The sequence below is a fragment of the Podarcis vaucheri genome, assembly GCF_965113315.1.
Source record: "Podarcis vaucheri genome assembly, chromosome: 8".
Lineage (NCBI taxonomy): Eukaryota > Metazoa > Chordata > Lepidosauria > Squamata > Lacertidae > Podarcis > Podarcis vaucheri.
The window spans coordinates 95,205,608-95,225,720 of record NC_138766.1 but is presented as its reverse complement, the minus strand read 5'-3'; the positions used below and the strand labels follow the sequence as shown (position 1 = coordinate 95,225,720).

Below are 20,113 nucleotides of genomic sequence, written 5' to 3'. Positions count from 1 at the left end.
GGGGGCAGGGGTGGGGGGCATGGTGTGGCGGCTCTTCCCAGGAGGCTGCGGGAAGACGTGTGGCAGTCGGGAGAAGCTGGCGCTCACGTCTCTCACTTAGTACGACAGGCAAGAAAGCAGGGAAGACCCACAAACCAAGGATGACGGACGGATGGATGGATGGATGAAGAGACGGACGCAAGACGATGGCAAAGACACACACAACGGAAGACAAAATGGCTGCAGGATGAAGAGAGCAGTTGGCACACCTCCACCATGCTCACCAGGCAGCGAGAAGCGAGATGCCCTCCAGGCAGAGACTCCCCCCACCGACAGCCCAAACTGTGGCAACAGGGAAGACCGATCCGCTCAGCAAAGGTGGGGAGGAGGAGCCAGCCCAACGTGGGGGGTGAGGCGAGGAAGGGCGCGGCAAGAAGGTAGAAAGCCCCACGGCCCCCGGGCGGCCCCCTGCAGGCTCACAAAGGCTGCCAACTTCATCGCCAGGTCCCAGGCCTGCGCCCCAGATGCCCCAAGGAACACCTGCAGGGGGAGGCCAGGGGAGAAGTGAAGAACGCTTCACCGGGTGGAAAGCCCAGGGGTCCGCTCCCTTGCTCCGCTCCCCACGAGGCAGGGAGGGAGGGGGAAACGGAGCGTGCACAGAGCACACCACAGAGACAGAAGCCCCGAATTCTCAGCCCTGGGAAGTGCCAAGAGGACGGCACCTCCTGGCTGGAGAATGCAGGCGGTGGCAGGAATGGCAGATGATCGCAGCAGGGCAGCGGTGATGGCAACCCCCTCTCCATTCTCCTGGCTGCCTCCAGTCGGTGGGCAGGACTAGGACCCCCCCCATCCCGCTCCAAAAAACTCTCCTTCTCAGTTGCATCTGAATTTCTGCCCTTCCTTCTCAACCTACGAGGAACCACAAAGGGTCCGGCCCACAGGAGTTGCAGGAGGGGGGGGAGGGAAAGGAGAAGCAAGGTGTGCACGGGGAACAGGGTCCATGGGGGGGGGGGTCGGCATGCGCACAGTGGAGTACCTGGTGCAGAAAAGGCCCGGATCCTCCTGGTTTTTAACCCTCCATTAGATCCCCAACCAATACAAACATCCCCCAAGACAAAGCACTGGCAAAGCGGCTGGACTTCCAGAGGGCAGAAATCAAGAGTTAGAAAGGTTACAGAGGAGCATTTCAGAGCAGAAGAGGACAGGAGAACCGGGCGGGAAGGAGCCCCGGCCCAAGAAGCAGGTGCAGCTGTACTAAGTGTGTATCTGGGAAATGCCTCTGGCGGACAGGACAGGCCCAGCGGAGGAGGCCCCCCCCCGGCGGGTTAGGGGGCCTCGCGGTCCAGCGTTAGTCATGCGGAAGAGGCAGTCAGGCGAGAGGGATGCTCTGGCCCAGGATGGACCGCGAGGGGGGGCAGGGGGAGAAGGATGCAGCCAAGGCACGCTGCCCCCCCACCCCTCCTCCCACAAGCTGCGCACTCACCTCCTCCTGCTCCAGCCGCCGAAGCGTCTCAGTGATGAACTTGATGTACTGGCTGCTCAGCGTGGTCAGCTCACTGTAGCGCGTCCGCAGGTCCACGTACTGGGAGACCAGAAAGCAGCAAGGTCACGGCGGGGTGGGGAGCAAGACTACAGCCCCCCAGGTCTTCCGAGGCCCCTGACTGGACTCGGCCAGAGGGAGCCACCTCAGAAGGCCTCTCCTGCCCCTGCTCCCCAGGGACTGGCATTTGGAGACAGAACGTGGCTTAGTTGCCACTCAGGAGCTTCTCCTCCTCCTCTGTGCCTTTCTCTTTCCAAAGCCATCAAAACTGGCAGTCATCCCTGCACATCCTGGTGCAGTGAGTTCCACAGTCCTAAATATGCAGTGAGCAAAGGAGCCTTTCCTTTTGTCTGTTCTGGATCTCCTGCCAATTCTTTTAGCAATACAAGGCAGAGTGAGAAAAAGATCTCTCTAAAGGCAAATATCTAGCACATGGTCAGAAGCCCATTTCCACTCAGCCATCAAATACCTCAAGGGCTGTCACATGGAAGAGGGAACATGCTTGTTTTCTCCTGCTCTGGAGGGTAGAATCCAAGCCAATGGCTTCAAGTTACAAGAAAGGAGATTCCCACTGAACATCAGCGGAAACTTTCTGGACAGGGGGACGGTCTCCCTTGGGAAGTTGTGGACTCTCCTTCCTCGGAGCTTATTAAGCAGAGCTTGGCTGGCCATCTGTCATGGACCCTTCAGCAGAGATTCCTGCAGTGCAGGGGGTGGACTAGAGGACCCTTGGGGTCCCCTCCAACTCTATGATTTTATGGCGGGGGAACTCAGTCTGCCTTGCGTGGCATATCTCCACTGTGCCTGCTGCCCAGGACGGCTCCAGGGTCCCTCTCCCCACCCAAGGGTGCCCCTCTCACCTCCTGGATGATGCTGTCCGAGGCTGACTGAACTTTTGGCTTCTTGGCTGGAGAGGCCACTGGCTCCACCTGCGCCTTGTAGGTCACCAGCTGGAGCTCATAATCCTTGTAAGAAGGGGGGAAGGGGCAGAGGCAGGGTCAGCACCTGGAAGCCCCAACTCCCCTCAGCCCCCAACTCCCCTCCTCCATTTGCACGGGACCCCTGTCTCTCCAGCCCCAGCTGCCTCACCTTGATGGCATCTATGTATTGCTTGGCAAAGCGTTGGCACTCCTCCACTTTCTCCCGGTTGCGCTCACATTCCTCCAGGAGTTTCTAGGGAGACAAAGACAGCTGTCAGTAGCCCCGCAGGGAGAGGATGGGCAGGGAAGGGACCACGCAGCCAGCTGTGGTCAGCTGAAATGCTCTGGGCTGAGGAACGACCACTGCCATGCCAACCCGTGCCCTTATAGATCAGGCGAGGGGATTCGTGGGGTGGGGGGCTGTGCTTTAGCTGGTGGGCCGCCAAGAGCCCTTCAGACAGCTGCACCCAGAGGGAAGGCCAGGAGCAGTCGCTCAGAGCTTTCGCTCAGCATCGGCCTTGCGGTGGAAAGCCCTACATGAGCCACCCCATGAGGCAACACTGGCAGCCTCCCCATGGACCCAAGAGGGCCCCCCCAAAAATCAGCAGAGGACAGGCCACCACCAGGGAGAGCCTCTGCTCCCCCCAGCGATGAGACAGAGCTGCAGGCTCAGGGCAGGGCAGGGCTGGGCTGCCTCACCTTCTCCTGCAGCAGCTGCTCCCGCACGCCCTTGCTGCTGGTGATGGGAACGGCCTGGAGGCTCTCCTGGCGCTGGCGGGCGTCCTGGATCCACTGGATGAGGCTGTCGTAGCTCTCGCGGTAGTAGCGCAGCTGGCGCCCCAGCTGGTCCAGCTCCCTCTGGCGCAGGTCGATCTGGGCCAGGATGGCCTGCCAACGCTCCAGCAGCTGCTGCACCCGCTCCCGGTAGCGGTCCAGGTCAATGTCCCTCTCGCTGTGGCCCTGCACCATCCGCTCGTTCACCTCGCTGGCCTTGCCCAGGTCGGCCTCCAGGGTGCTGAAGATGGGCTGGTGCCCTTCCACCTGACCACGCAGCCTCTGCGGAGGAAGACGCAAGGGGTCAGGCCTCCTCCCAAGGAGTGGCTGGGGCCGGGCCCCCTCCTGACCCAAGCAGGCACCAAAGCTAAGAGGCCTGGGGTTTTCCCCACAGGCCCTGATAGCTGTCGGTTATGAGAAAGCTAGAGCAATAATCTGCCAGCCAATTTGGGATGTGGAACTGCAATGCCACGTGAGCGAGAGGAATAAACACCCAGCAATAAAAGATAGTGGGAGAGGATTTACCCCAGCAAATTATTTCTCAAAATTACAAATACCTAAATACAGGCGGTCCTTTACCCTTGCTAGATTCAACGTGCTCCCATCTGCCTTATTGCAGGGCAGATCTGAGGGTAAGCCATACGTAGAACAAGTCTGCCCCTGTGGCTTGATGGAGGTGGAAACTCTCCCATGCCTTGTTATGCTGCCATTTCTACGGGAATATATGCTCGGTATTTATTACCCCTGCTATGCAAAAATCTCCAAATGAATCTGAACTTCAATGTCTAAAATCCCTGGTAGAGGACAAGGATCCTGAGGTCACGTTAAGGGTAGCCAAATTCTGTGCGATTGTCATAAAACTTAGGGAACAAGCTGTGCTATCATAATGATTAAGTTTTTAAATGATAATTTTAGGTTACCGTATATGTTAGTGACTAAGTTTTAATTTATATATTTTTAAACTGTTGCTATATCTGTATTGTCCCTGTTATACCTAATTGCAAATTCAAATGTATCCCTATCTTGTTTTATGACTTCTTTGATATTGTATGTGGGCTGGAACTGGTCTGGGACCGAAATAACAAATTCAGCAGGCACCTTCAGCTCCGTCCTGGTGGCCTCCAGGGCCTTGAGGTCAGAGGGCACCGCTTGCACATCCTTCAGCTGCTCCTCATACTTGCGGACCAGCTCCTCTGCCCCTTGCGTGCTGCGGATCACCAGGTTGATGGTCTTCAGCCTGTGGGGCGAGAAGAGGGGAGCTGGAGGTTTGCGTGGGAAGGGAAGGAGAGCCCAAGCGGCCTCCCATTTGCTCCAGACACCCAATGGCAGCGTGCAAAAGTTGTGACATGGGGGGTCGCTTAATAATAATAATAGTAATTTTATTATTTGCACCCCAGCCACTCTGGGCGGCTTCCAGCAAATAAAAAGCAGAATAAACATCCAACATTAAAAAACGTCCCTCCACAGGGCTGCTTTCAAATGCTGCGTTTATTTGTGATGCAAATGAATGGCTGAATGGGAGAATTTTATGGGTTTGGCACAAAAGGAGGCAGCGCTACGTCAATTCAAAACAGCAAGAGAGCAAAACCCAGCCAGAGCGGCAGCGCCATGCAAAAAGGCCTGGAGCAAGAAAAGGTGATTTGCCTGGCACCAAAATGACCTTCAGGCAAGTGCTGAGATGCCGCAAGGGGGGTTACTACTGAGAAGACACCTCCTAGGCACCTGGCGAGGGCACCCACAGAAGCGCCAGGGGGGATGGCAAGGTCAAGGACCAGGTGGGTCCATGTGGATGAAGCAACTCGCTTCCCCTGCGGAAGAAGAGCCAAGAAGCTCTCACCCCACCCCACAAATATTCCTTCCTCACAGGCTCAGCTCCCAAATGTTTTCACAGGTTGGGCAAACACAGACCAAGACCAGTGAAAGAGCCAATGGGAGAAAGGAGACAGTAGGCGGAGGATGCAAAAGCAGCCCCATTGTCCGGGCAGCAGGTGCAGAGAAGGGCACCCGCAAGACCCAAGGGAAGAGGGCACCAAAGGCCTCGGGAAGTGGAAGCAGCTCCTGGCGACTCCCAGCTGACCAGGTGGGCGGACAGAGTCCCAGGTGAGAGGAGGACCTACTTTTCCAGGTAGATGCTGGAGAGGCTGTACACCTGGTCCATCTTCTGCAGGGTGATGTCCAGCTCCGAGTGGAGGGTGGGGGCCGAGCTGGCCTGCTCTGGTTGTGCCAACACCTCCTCCGTCTTGGCGCTGACTTTGCCCAGGTTCTTCTTGATGCCCTCCAGTTCCAGGTGGATTTGCTAGAGGGAGGAGAGAGGCAGAGGAGGGAGCAGAATGAAGCCCGCAGTGAAGCCACAAAGCGGGGGCAGGATCCGCACTGGCAGTAGCAGCGTCAGACTCGGCGGCAGCTGCTTCACTGCCAGGGTAGGAAGGGATGCAGGGGGGGGGCAGTACCTGCTGGTCACTGATGCGCTGGGCACACTCCTTGGCAGGGTCCTTGTCCAGCGGAGAGCGGATCTTGTGGATGGTGCGGGACTCACAGCCCTCCAGCTGCAGGCGGATGTCCTTCAGCTGGGAGATGAAGTTCCTGCAGAGAGACTCCTCCTGCTCCCCTGCGGCCCCAAACAAACCAAGCCCAGTGAGTGGAGGAGCAGGCAGACACAGCTTCCATTGTGGGGAAGGGGCACAAGGGGAGAGAGAGGGTCTCCTGGGACAGGCCTCCAAAGCCAGCCTTGGGAGGAAAGGGGGCTGGCCGGGGTCCAGCTGAGCAGGGATGGAAGGATGGTTGGAGAAACACCCTCCACCCTCCGCCTGCAAACCTCCTCTTTGGGGACTTCCCTGGCTTTTTTCTGGCCCATGTAGGACCAGTCTGGAAAGTTAGCCTTGGTGAAGACTGAACGTTTTCATCCCCAAAAAAGTTTTTGATTTGAGTTTCCATTGAAATGAGGCTGTATTTTAATATATTTTAATGTTGTATTTTAATTTTGTTTTGAAGTTGTATTTCAGTTAATTTGTTTTTATATACAGTGGTGCCCCGCAAGACGAATGCCTCGCAAGACGGAAAACCCGCTAGACGAAAGAGTTTTCCGTTTTGGAGGTGCTTCGCAAAACGAATCTCCTATGGGCTTGCTTCGCAAGACGACAATGTCTTGCGAGTTCCTGCTGGGTTTTTTCCCTCCCCCCCCTTTTTCTAAGCCGCTAAGCCACTTATCAGCTGATCCGATCAGCAGATAAGCCGCTAAAAGCTGCTAATAGCGCTAATAGCGCTAATCCGTCAATGGGCTTGCTTCGCAAGACGAAAAAACCGCTAGATGAAGAGAATCACAGAACGGATTCTTTCCGTCTTGCGAGGAACCACTGTATCGGGTGTTAATCACCCTGAGCCTGGTCTTGGCTGGGGAGGACGGGGTATAAATAAAATTTATTATTATTATTATTATTATTATTATTATTATTATTATTATTGCCATTGGGGGGCAATTAAGGAAGGAGGGAGGGAACATAGAATTGTAGACTTGGAAGGAACCCAAACAAGACAGAGGCAGCCCCTCAGGAACCTGGGAAGCAGGCAGGCGGCCTCGGAAGATCATGGGATCTCTTGCACTGGGGCTTTTCAAGCAGTGGGTGGGGGGCTGAGACTCTCCAGCTGCGACTCCTGCGTTCCTGGGATTGCACTGGGTGCCCCTTGGGGTCTCTTCTGATTCTTTGACTTTGGAGACCCAGGAGATTTGTTTGGCTGCAGATGCCAGGGGCCTCCCCCCCCCCAGAAGAGCCACGGGGCGCCTCACCTTTCTCCAGGCCGCGCAGCAGCACCTCGTACTTCTGGGTGCAGAGGGTGTATTCGCGCTCCACGTGGAGCCGGTCATCCGGCAGGAAGTTCTGGGAGTCCTGGCTGTTGCGCAGGAACTCCTGGTAGTGGGTCTCCAGGCTGCGCAAGGTCTTCCGGTAATCCTCGGGGGGCATCGTCCGGAACTGGGGGAGGGGGAGAGGCCAGGTCAGGAGGGGGCCCTTCCCCTCCCCCCTCGAGCCCAGCTTGTGGGCCCCACCCCCCACCCCTCCCGCCCCCCAAGAGCTCCCTTAGCGCCCGGTCCTCACCATGAGCAGCGACCAGGACTGGATCTGCTGGATGTCCCTCTGCAGGTACTGCCAGGAGAGGAGGCTCTGCATGTCGATGTGCAGCTGGTGCCAGAAGGTCAGCAGGCTCTGGTGGCTGCCCTCCAACCTGCAGGCAAAGAGGGAAGGAGGCTGCAGACCCGTCTTGGGGGTGGGGAGCTCCCCAGGGCCGCCTGCCCCAAGGAGAGAGCAGAGCGGCAGAGAGGCAGAGTGCCCCCCATGCCACCCCAGAGCCCAAGGAGCAGTACAGCAGCTCTCCTCCTCAAGTGGGGCCGGGGGGGGAGGGCAGAGGCCCTGGGGGTGTCTATGGATGGGCACTGGCTGCCATGGCTCTGCTTCTGCACCCAGAGGGGGTTGTCTCTTGTGCCCACATCCTGCTTGTGGGTGAGAAGAGGAGGCTGGGCTAGAGGGGGCCCCTGAGGGCCTGATCCAGTTCCTGTGGTGTTCGCGTGAGTTTGCAGCAGCGGAAGCTTCAGTGAGATCTCTCTCTGCTGATACGATCCAAGAATTTAATCACGGTTTCTAATCTGCCCCACATGCCCTCAAGGAGAAAGGAAAGCAAGGGGGTTGGGGGGGTGAGGCTGACTCACCTGCTGATGGCCTCCAGGGCCTCCTTGTTGGGTGGGGGCACCAGGAAGACGATGGAGGGCACAGTGGCCTCGCTCCCGGCCACATTCAGCACCTTCCACTTGTACGGCTGGGCATTGCTGAGGAGGGTGCAGGAGTCGCCCTTGTGCACCGTGATCTGGGGGGGGGGGAGGAAGTGAGCAGCCTCAAAAGATGCACCCCAGACCCAGTTCGCCCCCACCCGGTTTCCAGACACGTGACCCCTCCCACTCACCTCCATCTGCTTGTAGTCGCAGACGGCCTGGAGAGGCAGTCGTCCCTTGAGGGTTGTGCTGGGGCTGCGTGGCTTCAGCTGGACAATGGCCTTGGCTCGCTTGGCCAGCCCGGCCAGCTGACCCTGGTACTCAGCCAGGTGCTCCTTCTCCTCCTGGCATGGGGGGCACAAAGGGGGGGGGCAGGAGAGGAAGAGTTAGACTCACAGGGAAGTGGAGCTGGAAGAGACCCATAGAGCTCCCTAATGCCTGCAGGGTACGGGGGTGTTACCGAAATTTATGTAAAGGCTGAAAGGAAGCTTTGCCCTTCCAGCAGACATCATACAGCGCCCCCTCACCAGTATCAGCACAATCACTCCTGCCAATGTCCCCACAAAACACTTCATCACACAGTTTCCTCCTATCTCTATTCAAAGGGCCTCTGCTGCACATTACCAAATGCAACGATTCACTGATAAATGTATCTAAGTACAGTGGTACCTCTGGATACGAACAGGATCCGTTCCGGAGTCCCATTCACATCCAGAAGCGAACACAACCCGCGACTGAACGTCTGTGCATGCCACGATTCGCACATGCACGTGACATCATTTTGCGTTTCTGCGCATGCGCGAGTGGCGGAACCCGGAAGTAACGTGCCCCGTTACTTCCGGGTCGCTGCGGAGCACAACCTGAAAGCGCTCAACCTGAAGCACATTTAACCCGAGGTATGACTGTACTGGCTCAATGGGAAAACTTTAGAAAGTCATACAAAATCGCTCCAGTATCAGATTTGCGCCATTCCACTGTTCAGAAAAGAAATGGCTAGCAAGGGGGGAGTCTGGGGTGTGGGCAGCCATGATCCCCCCAGCCTGAGACCACATACTCAGCAGCCTCCTTGCCTGGGAGAAAATCACTGGCATCCTGGCAAATGGGCGCCAGACAGGTAGTCATCCCACAGACAACAGAAGACCGTCCAGGAATGGATTAAGTTCTCGGACCTGACTGGGAATACCAGGAACTTGTAAATATTCCTACTGTATCACTCGATGGGTGTTTGGTGGTGGGCAAGGAGGGTTGAACCAGTTTCTGCCAGAAACCCCTCCCGGTTTGTGACATATGCATGATGTATATATGCTATGTGCATGATGCTTCCCCAAAGGTGTTTATAGGAAAAAGGGAAAACCTATAAGAGAGGAAGCGTCCCTTTTGGGGGGGCTTCTTCCTGCTTCTCCCAGGCCACCGCATGGAAGTCCTGTTGCAAGAGTCTTGAATAAAGACCAGGCCTACTGGCTGCTGTTTTGCTTCTATACTCCCGGCTGCTGTCTTTGTTTGGCTATCCAAGTGAGCCCAGGGAATGTCCTTTGACAGTGCACAGGGGCCGCACTCACGAGGGAGTCCTGCAGCAAGTCCTCCAGGCGCGTCACGGTGATGGAGCGGTCGCAGACAAACTTCTTCCGCATGGTCTCCTGGGTCTTGCGCAGGAATTCCTCCGCCTCCTTCACGTCGGAGAAGAACTTGGGGAGAGGCAGAGGGAGAGGCGGGTGAGGAGACGCCCAGCTGCGTCTGGCAGGAGGAAAGCAGCCCAGAGGTGCCGCCCTCCTCCCCAGGGACAATGGGGGCCCAGGAGCATCCGCAGGAGGGCAGCTGGCTGGCTGCAGGGGAGAAGGGGAGCAGCCCAGCCCCAGCCCTGCCCGGCCAGCCCCCCGCCCAAGATACCTGGAAGTAGGCGGTGTTCTCCTTCAGGTGGGCCTCAATGCAGCAGCACAGCTGGAGCATCCAGCTCCACTGGGTCTGCAGGGCAGCCTGGAAGGCCTGGAAAAGACGGGGGGGGGGAGAGAAGCTCAGCCCTGGGGCAGGAAAGTGGGGTGGGGCACACCCACCCAGCTCAGCTCCCCTGTGTCTTGTGAGACATTGGAGGGGGGGCAAGAGACCCCCCCCGGAGAGATAATGCCAGGGTGTGGCTCCCCGCCGAGGCCTCGTGAGGCCCACGTGGCAGAGGCAACCACAGCCATCACAAGCTGCAGCGTCATGGGACCCGTTGGCAAGCCTCGCTCCCCACCGAGCCCCGATCCTGCCTGGCGGCGCGCCCAGCCTCACCTCCACAGTCTGCCTGCCCGGGTGCTCCTCCCTCAGCAGCCGGTCTCCCGTGCTCTGGATCTCCTTGATCTTCCGCTCCCGCTGCTCCAGCTCCCGCATCAAGCCCTGGGGGACGGGGCAGAAAAGGCACAGTCAGAGGGCAAAGGGTGGCAGCTCCCCCAACCACCCCCCACCCCCGAGAGGACGGGGCCTTACGGAGTAGCTCTCCTTCTTGGCGGCCATGTTGCTGTTGCGCTCGCTCCAGTCGTAGTTGACCTCTTCCTCCTCCTTCTCGTTCAGCCACATCAGCTCCTTGGTGGCAGCCGCCACAAACGCCTGGAGGCTCTCGAGGTGGCGCAGGCGCGCCTTGGAGGAGTTCTGCGAGGGCACAGCGGGGACGGGGTCAGGCGCCCGGCCTCCCTCTGCACGCGCACAGGGGCACCCTCTCCTCCTCCTCCTCCCTCTGGGGTCCCAGCACCACAAGGGGGCAGCCTGCCCTCACCACCCCATCCTCCAGGCTGGGAAGGATGTTGGGATTCCATTCAAAAAAACAGGGAGGGGAGAAGGGGCCAACACCAAGGAGAGTCCCAAGGATTTGCCCTCTTTCCTTCGTTTGCCTGGGCTCTCCTGCCCACAAGCCCCATTGGGCTTCTCTTCTGAGTGCCAAGACCCACATTTTGGATGACAGGCACACACAAGGAACCGTGTCCATTATTATTATTATTATTATTATTATTATTATTATTATTATTATTATATTTCTTATTATTAAGCAAATGTATATACTGCTCTTTTTCCAAAGTCCACAGGGCAGTTGACATCATCAAAATGCAAAATATTTTTTTTTAAAAAAACCCCTCCCAACAATTTAAAAGGCCACGGACTGCTTATTTAGCCCAAGGCCCGGGAGAAGAGGAATGTCTTTGCCTGGGGTCTAAAGATAAGCAGTGAAGCAGTGAAGGTGCTTCATCCCTGGGGAGAGCATCCCACAAGTGGGGAGCCACTGCAGAAAAGGCCCTTTTGTACTGCCCTCAAGTTCTCTTGTGGAAGAGGCACCTCAGGTGATGATCATGCCCAAAGTCCAGGAGGAGACGGGAGATCCTCTTCAGGCCCTGGAGAGACTGGGATCCAGCCCCTCCCCCTCCCTGCCCTCAGCCCACATGCTCCTCACCAGCAGCTTGGCATACTGCAAGTCCAGCTTGTTCAGGCAGTCCCGGTAGGCACTTCGTGGGCCAGGGGAGAGCTGGGCCTGGGGGGGGGCAGAAGGAAGGAAGAAAAAGGCCGAGAGTTCCAGGACAGGCAGCAGACACACAGCAGACACAAGGGCAGGCCCATAGCACCACCCCACAACCCCCTCCCCTTTGCATGTGAAATTGGGGGGGGGGGCAATGTAGGGGGAGCTGCCTCTGCCTGGCACCTTGGGCACGGCATGCCCACCAAGTGGGGGGAGGCATGGGGGAATTATTTGGCTTCTGCTTAGACACCCCTGCCTCCAAAGCAGAGCTGAGGCACAAGGTAAAGGATACTGCCCCTAGAATTGGTCTGAGCAGTGGAACGGAGCTTACAGTCCTGGTGACCAAAAGGGGAAAACCCACATTTCAGAGGACTTCCTACCCCAAAAAAAACTTTCCTCCTTTCAGAGGGACAATTATGGAGGGTGCAATAATATTATTCCTGATAACAATAGGCAACAGGGTCAGGGTCCCATTTCTGCAATCCTTGCGTTGTAGAGGGCTGGACTAGAAGACCCTCGGGGGTCCCTTTCAACTCTAAGTCCAGGCAGTGCCGTGGGAAGGGCAGCTGGCAATGGGGGGGCCTCACCTCATCCACTCTTGCCCTCTCGATCTTGGCGCGGAACTCCTCGATGGACTGGTGGAGTCCGCGGTGGCTGCCCAGCTGAGACTCCACAGTGGGCAGGTCGACGCCCCACTCGGCCGCGTTCAGGCGCCGCTGGTTGTCCTCCACCCAGGCCAGCAGGTCCTGCAGGTAGCGCAGGGTGACGTCGTCTAGCTCCTGGCGCGGGCGCTGCGTGACGGGCACCGTGACCTGGGCGATGGGGGCCGACCCAGACTTCAGGCGCAGGTTGTATTCCGTGCGGATGGCCACCAGGCGCTCGTGCAGGCGGTAGACCCTGCGGGAGGAAGGGGGCGGTGAGTGGGGGCAGCGGGGGAGTCGCCTGGCAGGGGGCACCTCCTGGCAGCAGCAGCAGCAGCAATGGGGTGCATTCAGCGGACTAGATGCTGGGTGTAAGTTGCCACAAGGGGGCGCTAAGCACCTGCCTTCACATTCTGGGGAGGGGACCCCCTGCTCAGGCCAGACACCCCTCGGCACAGCACTGAGGAGCGTTCGCCCTGCACTACCACCTGCTGCCATCAGGCACAGGGGGGCGCTCTTGGCTTTTGCAGAGCAGCCCAGGCAAGCATGGAGTGAGCAGAGGCCCGTGGGGGCCACAGGAAGCCCCGCGGGGGCCGGAGGAGGAGCAGCGCTGCTGACCTGCGGTACATCTGCTCCCCTTGCGGGTGGCGTCCGTCCTTGAGCGCCTGCACATCGTTGAAGAGCAGGCGGATCATGGCATCGGCTTTGTCCAGGTCGCGCTCAATCTCGGCCGACTTCTGGGGCGCCTTCCCTGCAGCCAGCAGGCGGATGTCCTGCGGGGAGAAGGGGAAGCAGCTCACCAGCCGGCCCTGCAGAGCAGACCGCCCCAAGGTCCGGGGCCCAAGCAGGGGCCCAGCCCACGTGGGGGGGGGCGCAGAAAGGGCCTCTCACCGACTGCAGGAGGGTGTCCGCCTGGTTGAGGTGCTCCTCGCAGAGACCCGACTCCATCTGAAGTTTGCTGACAATGCGCTGCAGGCGCTCCAACCTGGAGGAGGGAAAGGCGACAGGTCAGCGCAGACGCCTCCCAGCATTGTGCCCCCACCTCTGGGCATCTCCCACCGGCCTCCCCAGCCCCCCCCCTCGCAGCAGAAGCGGAGCCCCGGGGCCCACCAGCAGCTGTTCCTGATGCTGCTCGCGGCTGCCTCCCCGGCCGGACTCTGCGGTTCAAGCTGTGCCGTTTCCTGAAGAGATCGGCGCAGATGAGTCACCAACCGTGTGTTTCCCATTAAAGCTGGGCTGGGCTGGCAGCCGGTTGGGGCGGAGGGGGGAGAGGGAGGGAGGGAGGGGGAGGGACCCAGCCGGACTCTCGTGCTCCCTCCCCCCCCCACCAAGGAAGGAGGGAGGGAGTGGCACCCTCTCTCTGTGCCTCCGCCCCCCAGGCAGGCGGACTCAGCCCAAGGGCCCCACCTCTCGAACTCGGAGCGCAGAAGCTTCTCCCGCTCCAGGATGGCCACGTGCAGCTTGCCCCACTCCTTCTCCACGTCCAGAGGGTGGTAGCCGGGAGGAACCTTCAACTGCCCAGACTGGACAGACGGCTGCGCCAGGGCAAGAGAAACGAGGAGACAACGGTCACAGGAAAGGCAAATCCGCTGGGCGGCCTGCACTGCAGGGGCTGGACTAGATGACACATGGGGTCCCTTCCTACAACTCTATGCTCCTATGAGCCCCAAGGGGCCTATACGTGTGTGCCCACATTCCTGGGCTGACCTCCCCTGCTGGCCATGGGCAGCCAGACCCCACCTGGTGCAGGTCCAGAGCCAGGATTGCTCCACCTCCTCCAGGCCCAAAGAGAGAGACACGGGCAACCGGTGCACTTGGGACCTTCTGCAGGCCAAGCAGCTGCTGTTGTGTTTTTTTTCTTTTCCCCTCATTGTGTTTTTACTGTGATTTTATTGGTGTTAGCCGCCCTGAGTCAGGCTCTGGCCGAGGAGGGCGGGGTATAATTATTATTATTATTATTATTATTATTATTATTATTATTATTATGTCACTGTGCTGGGGGCCCTCCTTACCCAGAGCTTCAGAGTCTGCAGACTGCTGGGGTAGGGGGACTGGCCTCTGAAGACCTAGACCTGTCCCACCCCACGGCCTAAACAGGCCCCCCTTTAAAGAAGAGAAGAAGAAGAAGAGTTTTGATTTGATATCCTGCTTTATCACTACCCTAGGGAGTCTCAAAGCGGCTAACATTCTCTTTTCCCTTCCTCCCCCACAACAAACACTCTGTGAGGTGAGTGGGGCTGAGAGACTTCAGAGAAGTGTGACTGGCCCAAGGTTACCCAGCAGCTGCATGCGGAGGAGCGGAGACGCGAACCCGGTTCCCCAGATTAGGAGACTACCGCTCTGAACCACTACACCACACTGGCCAGATCGCAACGCAGCCCCCACCCAGCGCTACCCCACGCGTTTCCCCCAGCCTGCCCCATAGCAAGATGGGGCAGGGAGAGAAGAGCGCTCTCACCTCCAGAGACTGGTAGATGGCCTTGGAGCGGTTCTTGTCGGCCTCCTTGGCGGGCAACTCCGTCTCCTTGAACTTCAGGAACTGGCGCCACAGGATCTGGGGTGGGGGGAGGAAACGGGGGTCAGCGGGGGGAGGGCAGAGCGTGGGACTCTCCGGGGCTTGTGGGCAAAGGCTGGCACTGCCCCTCTCCAGCACAGGAAAGAGCATTAGGAGTGGGTCCGTTCCTTGGGGTCCCCTTAGCTCCCTATGGCCCACACTGACTGGCAGCCGTGGCTCTCTGGGGGTTCAGGCAAGTCTGAGCCTGGAACCTCTTGCCTGTCCAGCCGCTGAGAGATGCCTCTTCCCCACAATCCTCCTGTTCCACTTTTCTAGTGGCTTCCTAACTTGCAGTTCCTGCCTTGCGGGGGGGTTTGGACTAGATGACCCCCAGGGTCCCTTCCAACTCTGCCGTCCTTCGATTCCATGGCAGCCCAGGGCCAGAGAGGAACCCGGATGCTGCTGGGAGGCGCTCAGCCTGGCCCCCTGGACCTCTGCCAGAGCAGCCCATAAAACTCGCACTCCTGGGCCTCCTTCCCCTGGGCACCCTGCCTGGGCACGCCTGCCTTCACGCTGGCAGCCGCCAGGATCCTCTCATGACCAAGGAGGAGGGAGCGCACGGCCTGCCCTTTCATCCGGTGCCAGCCAGGGAAGGGGGAAGGGAGCCGAGGGGGGGAGCCACTGGCCCAGCCCTGACTCAGGAGACCCAGCCTGGAGGGACAGGCTTGGAAGCAGGCGACTGGGGCAGAGCCGTGGGGGACTCAGGTGGACCCAGTCTTGGTGGGAGAGGTGGGCTTGGGCCAAGATGGGAGGTGGATCTCTCACCTCGATCTCCTCAAAGCTGGAGGGGAACTTGCGCTCCTCAAAGATCACCGTGTGGTGCCGGATCCATTGGAGGAGCAGCGTCACCACCTCGTAGTATTCCTGCCAGCGCAGCTGCAGCTCCTGGAGGGGCGAGAGGGAGATGTCAGAGGAGGGTCCCAACCCCAAGCCTCCCCTGGCCTCTTCTGCCCCCCAAATGCCCCCCGCTCACGTTGGCCTGGACGCCGTCCACCACGTCGGGCACGCGAGGCATGGCGTCGTAGAGAGAGGAGACGTAGGTAATGATGGACTTCTCGTCGGGCTGAGGAACGTCAACGTCTGCAAGAGGGCAGGAGAGCGGCCGTCAGCCCCCAAATGCCCTCCACAGAGGGGCCAGGCTGTGCCCACTTGGCCGCCCACTCCCCTTGAGTTGCAACTCCCCAACCCCACGATTGTCCTGCGTCCCTACGCACCTTCCGGGTCCAGCAGCCGCGTCACTCCCAGCTCGTGGTCGGCCACAGAGAAGGCCTGCTCCAGGTTCTCCACATTGGTCTGGCGGTAGACTTTGTTCATGTCAATCAGCATCGGCCTGTTGGGGGGAGAGGAGAGGGTTCTGAGCTGCCACTCCTGAATTGCAGGGGGGTACCAGATGGCCCTGCCAACCCTTTCGAGGGGCTTTCAACTTTGGGGGGGCAGCAGCACATTTGGAAATCTAAGGGACAGCGATGGACACCAAAGCAAAGGCATTTTGACAGCAGGAAAACTGGCAGCACTCAGGACTGCCCATCCCTAACAGGCCAAACTCCCATCGCCCACAAAATATTGAAAAGGGCAGGGAGTGATCTATCTGACTGGGGAGAGCCTTGGTGGGGCAGCATCCCGGACGTCGGAAAGGCTGAAGATGTCCCACAGGAAAACAGGCATTTGGCCTCCTGGGGGTGTACAACAACAACTTCCCAAAGGGGGGGTGTTCAGAAGAAGAAGAAGAAGAAGAGTTTGGATTTGATATCCTGCCTTTCACTCCCTTTAAGGAGTCTCAAAGCGGCTCACATTCTCCTTTCCCTTCCTGCCCCACAACAAACACTCTGTGAGGTGAGTGGGGCTGAGAGACTTCACAGAAGTGTGACTGGCCCAAGGTCACCCAGCAGCTGCAGGTGGAGGAGCGGAGACTCGAACCCGGTTCCCCAGATTACGAGTCCACCGCTCTTCACCACTACACCACACTGGCTCTCTGTTCAGGGCAGGATCATGGCACGCTGAATTTAGAAGCCTGGCCCAGCCCCCTCCCCACAAACTGCAGCAACAGGCTGCTCAGTGCTGGGGCCAAAGCCGGGGGGGGGCAGGAGATGCCTCCGCTCAGCTCAGAAGCATCTCCTGGCAGCAAGCAGCGGCAGGCAAGCGCCGGCAAGAAGCAGGAGCCCAGCCCAAGGCAGGATCACACCTGGCTGTATCCTTCCAGGTAAGCCCCAACAATCCCGGCCAGGTGTCAAGGAGCAGGAGCCGCCACACGCCAGGCGGCAGAGCACAGAAAAAACTTCCCGCGGTGCTCGGGTAAGTGAGCCAAGCCATGGGGCAAAGGGGAGGGCAAAAGAAAAACCAAACCAAAATCCTCCACCCCACCCCCTTGCCAGCCCCAAATGGGACCAACAGCCACAGGAGAAAGCTCAGCCACGCAATCCCATGGGAAGGACACCCCCCCCAAACATCACAATTAGGAGAAGGGACTTCCAATTCCCCAGGGCCAGAGTCAGGGTGGGACTGAGCAGTGACCACCTCCCTGAAGCTGGCGAGGAAGCCCCCAACCGACACAGTTACAGGAAGGAGAGGGAGGGGAGGGGGCTAGGAGGGGGGGCTAGGAGACCCTCCTACATTTCCTGGAGCCGCAGCGTGGAATGGACAGAGTACAAGGAGCCGCTGACGTTCCGGCCTCCTGCCAGCGCCCATCCTTCTTCGCCAGCCCCGTTGCAGCGCGGCAGTCTCTGTGCCCGCAGCCCAGAGTCCACAGTGGGCACCTCCTCACAGACCATCACCACCCGCTCCTCCTTGGTCCGCAGGGATCCAGACCCCACCAGGCCCCGGCGCCCGGCCCGGCGCTTGCCACGCGAGTGCCCGCTCATGCCCACGCGCTCGGAGGAGGGAGCAGCAAAGGCGTCTGCTGCCTCTGGCCCCACTGCACTCCCTGCTCCGAATGGAGCGCGCCGGCAGGGTGGGCCGGATCCCCGCCCTGCTCCCAGCCACGTGTGGGAAGGTGGGGCAGGCGTGCACCAGGCTCAGACTTGTTGCAGCTTTGCAGATCCGCCATTGCCATCCGGCCCACCGCCAGGACTGCTCTGCCAACAACCTTCTCCCTGAAGGACCCACACTCTTCCAGGCAGGGGCTGGGGCGGGGGGAGAGATGTGCCCCACAGGTCTTGGGGACCCGGAGAGGGGGGAGAAGGGGAGCACAGAAGGTGCAGGAAGACAGCAGCCCCCCCCCCGTGCGTGGCGGGTGCCAGCACTTCTCCCTGCTGCAGGCAGCCTCTGAGCAAACAAGCCCAGCCAAGTGGGTGCAGGCAAGCTCTCATGGGGGGGGGAGAGGAAGGTGGGGGGGCAGGAGGAGGAGATGGGGCAGAGCGGGAGAGCAGGGGCTGCAGTCCTGCGCTGCTCTGCATGGAGGCCCAGGGCTCACCCAGAGGGAGAAGCAGCAGAGGGGGCCATTATGCCCCTGGCAGACCACCGAGAGCCAGAGTCAGGCCGGCTGAGACTCTAGTTGCAGGGATGGAAGGGAATTGGGGGGCTAGGAAAAATGCGTGCTGGCCCCCTCCTTTCTACTCTCAACCTTCAAGCACCTTTCTGAAGAGAAAGGATGTTTGGGGCAGCAGGAAATGTGGGGCGTGTGGGGATTGCTTTCCCTTTCCTCCGCTGCCTCCCCAGATCTCCTTCCCCATTTCGTCCCTCTGACCCCCCCCCTTCACGGCGGTGTCTCACTTCCCCTCCTTTTCCGCCCCTCCACCAAACCCCAAACCCACAGGGTCTCCCTCGATGGAGGGCTGGGCTGCCTGTGAGTCATCGGACGAACAGCACTGAGACACTTGGCGTATATCCTACTTTCCCTGCATCCAGATTTGCGTTTGATTTTTTTTAAAAAAAAACCTCCTGCAGACCCCCCTTACTTGTGGCGGTGGATGATGGCGTTGAAGAGGCGCCCGTCTCGCCAGCTGGTGGTGAAGTTGTCGCAGCGCAGGCCCTGGTAGCCCTCGACCATCCGCTGGGACCACAGCAGCAGCTTCTCCTTGGCCGTCATGTCCTCCGACTGGCCGCTCACCTGGATGTCCGAGATCTGCGGGCGAGGGAAGCCGAGGGGTGAGCTGGGGGGGCACAAATGGGGGGCACCCAGGGCCAGCATCGTTCTGCAGCAAAACCCACGGCAGCCCCACTGCCCATGCCAAGGGGGCTGAGGAGGAGGAATGGATAGGTGTGTTCGGGGCAGGGGCATCAAGAGCCAAACGGGCATCGGGCAGCGAAGCAGAGCAGAGGGAGGGTGGGCACCTTCTCCCCTGGGCATCCTGCCTGCCTTCTGAGCCAGAAGGGCATCTGGTTGGCCCCTGTGGGGACAGGGGGCTGGGCTAGAGGGGGCCCCTCGGGTCTCATCCAGCAAGCTCTGATGGTGTCCTTATGTGGCTGGATCAAGGCAGCATCCTGTTCTCACAGTGGCTGCCATGTACCAGATGCAGAGAGGGGTGCCCACTGGGTCCCCCAAGAGGCACGTGCCCCCCTCCCTTCTCCCCACGCCCCCCCTTCTCTGGCGCACAAGCCAAGGTGGTTGCATCAGCGTCTAGCCCTGGAAAATCTGTGTGTCCTGGAGCAAGGGGTGAGTCAGGGCCAGCCAGCCACAGACTCCTCTCCTGCTGCAACCACAGCGCACAGCAGCAGCCCCACCCAGAGTGCGCCTCCCCCCCCAGCAGCACCTCAGGGTGCCCCTCCCCCTGCACAAGGCGAGAGCCTCTCTCCCAGGTCTCCTTCTATGCACCCTCACTGCATAAAAGAATGGGGGGGGGAGAAAGGAGGCAGCGAGGGAGGGGGCCTTTCCAGCAGAGCCCTCCATTGCCGTGCCCCCCAGGCAAAGCCTCTCCTATCCTCCCAAACTCCCACAATTCACTGTTTTGCTCCAGTTACACCTCATCTTTGCTTCCAAGAAGATCAAGGCGGCAGAGAACGGTTTAATCCTGCTCATTGAATTCCCAGAACACGCCTGCAGGGCAGGCGGAGAGGCAGCGACCGGCCCAAGGTCACCCTGTGATCTGCATCACCCAGTGGGGATTCAAACGCCGCTCTCCCAGGTCCTCGTATGGCCCTCTCACCACTGCCCCCCACTGCCCCTTGTCTTCCGTCTCATGAGGGGACCCAGCCCACGAGGTGGAGCAGCTCCCTGAGCCGGGGGGGGGGGCAGGGCTGAACTGTGGGGCTGGGCCACAACTCAGCCTGGACTCTTCTCTGGAGCTCCATGTGACTGATCGGTTTGACTGGTTTGTCCGAGATCTGGATGACCAACAAGCCAAGAGGCAGGAGCTGGGGAGGGGATTCTGCACCTGGATCTATTGGCTACTGTTAAAATGAGGCTGCGTTTTAAATTGCATTTTAACTTGTATTTTAAATTGGTGTTTTTTTCTTTTCCCCTATTATGTTCTTACTGTGATTTTATTGGTGTTAGCTGCCCTGAGCCCAGATCTGGCCGGGGAGGGCGG

The 20,113-nt window shown here is 59.3% G+C and overlaps 1 protein-coding gene across 24 annotated transcripts in view; it reads right to left on the bottom strand.

Annotated features, from left to right (window-relative positions):
* Nucleotides 1-20,113, bottom strand: part of PLEC (plectin) — a 118,469-nt gene that overhangs the window by 10,850 nt on the left and 87,506 nt on the right. For 23 of the 24 annotated variants that reach the window (XM_082235369.1, XM_082235371.1, XM_082235367.1 and 20 more), the window contains 25 exons: nt 18,542-18,708; nt 15,863-15,978; nt 15,622-15,728; nt 15,414-15,533; nt 14,553-14,648; nt 13,502-13,629; nt 12,986-13,079; nt 12,713-12,867; nt 12,041-12,350; nt 11,391-11,468; nt 10,436-10,597; nt 10,241-10,345; nt 9,860-9,955; nt 9,532-9,657; nt 8,164-8,316; nt 7,913-8,067; nt 7,305-7,431; nt 6,998-7,181; nt 5,664-5,821; nt 5,331-5,509; nt 4,312-4,450; nt 3,139-3,495; nt 2,609-2,692; nt 2,380-2,484; nt 1,463-1,561 (listed from right to left, as the gene is read on the bottom strand). In XM_082235369.1, the coding sequence (XP_082091495.1) occupies nt 1,463-1,561; nt 2,380-2,484; nt 2,609-2,692; nt 3,139-3,495; nt 4,312-4,450; nt 5,331-5,509; nt 5,664-5,821; nt 6,998-7,181; nt 7,305-7,431; nt 7,913-8,067; nt 8,164-8,316; nt 9,532-9,657; nt 9,860-9,955; nt 10,241-10,345; nt 10,436-10,597; nt 11,391-11,468; nt 12,041-12,350; nt 12,713-12,867; nt 12,986-13,079; nt 13,502-13,629; nt 14,553-14,648; nt 15,414-15,533; nt 15,622-15,728; nt 15,863-15,978; nt 18,542-18,708 (3,600 nt within the window). Of the gene's footprint in view, nt 1-1,462; nt 1,562-2,379; nt 2,485-2,608; nt 2,693-3,138; nt 3,496-4,311; nt 4,451-5,330; nt 5,510-5,663; nt 5,822-6,997; nt 7,182-7,304; nt 7,432-7,912; nt 8,068-8,163; nt 8,317-9,531; nt 9,658-9,859; nt 9,956-10,240; nt 10,346-10,435; nt 10,598-11,390; nt 11,469-12,040; nt 12,351-12,712; nt 12,868-12,985; nt 13,080-13,204; nt 13,336-13,501; nt 13,630-14,552; nt 14,649-15,413; nt 15,534-15,621; nt 15,729-15,862; nt 15,979-18,541; nt 18,709-20,113 lie in introns of those variants that run through there. The other variant, XM_082235366.1, reaches the window with a different exon arrangement.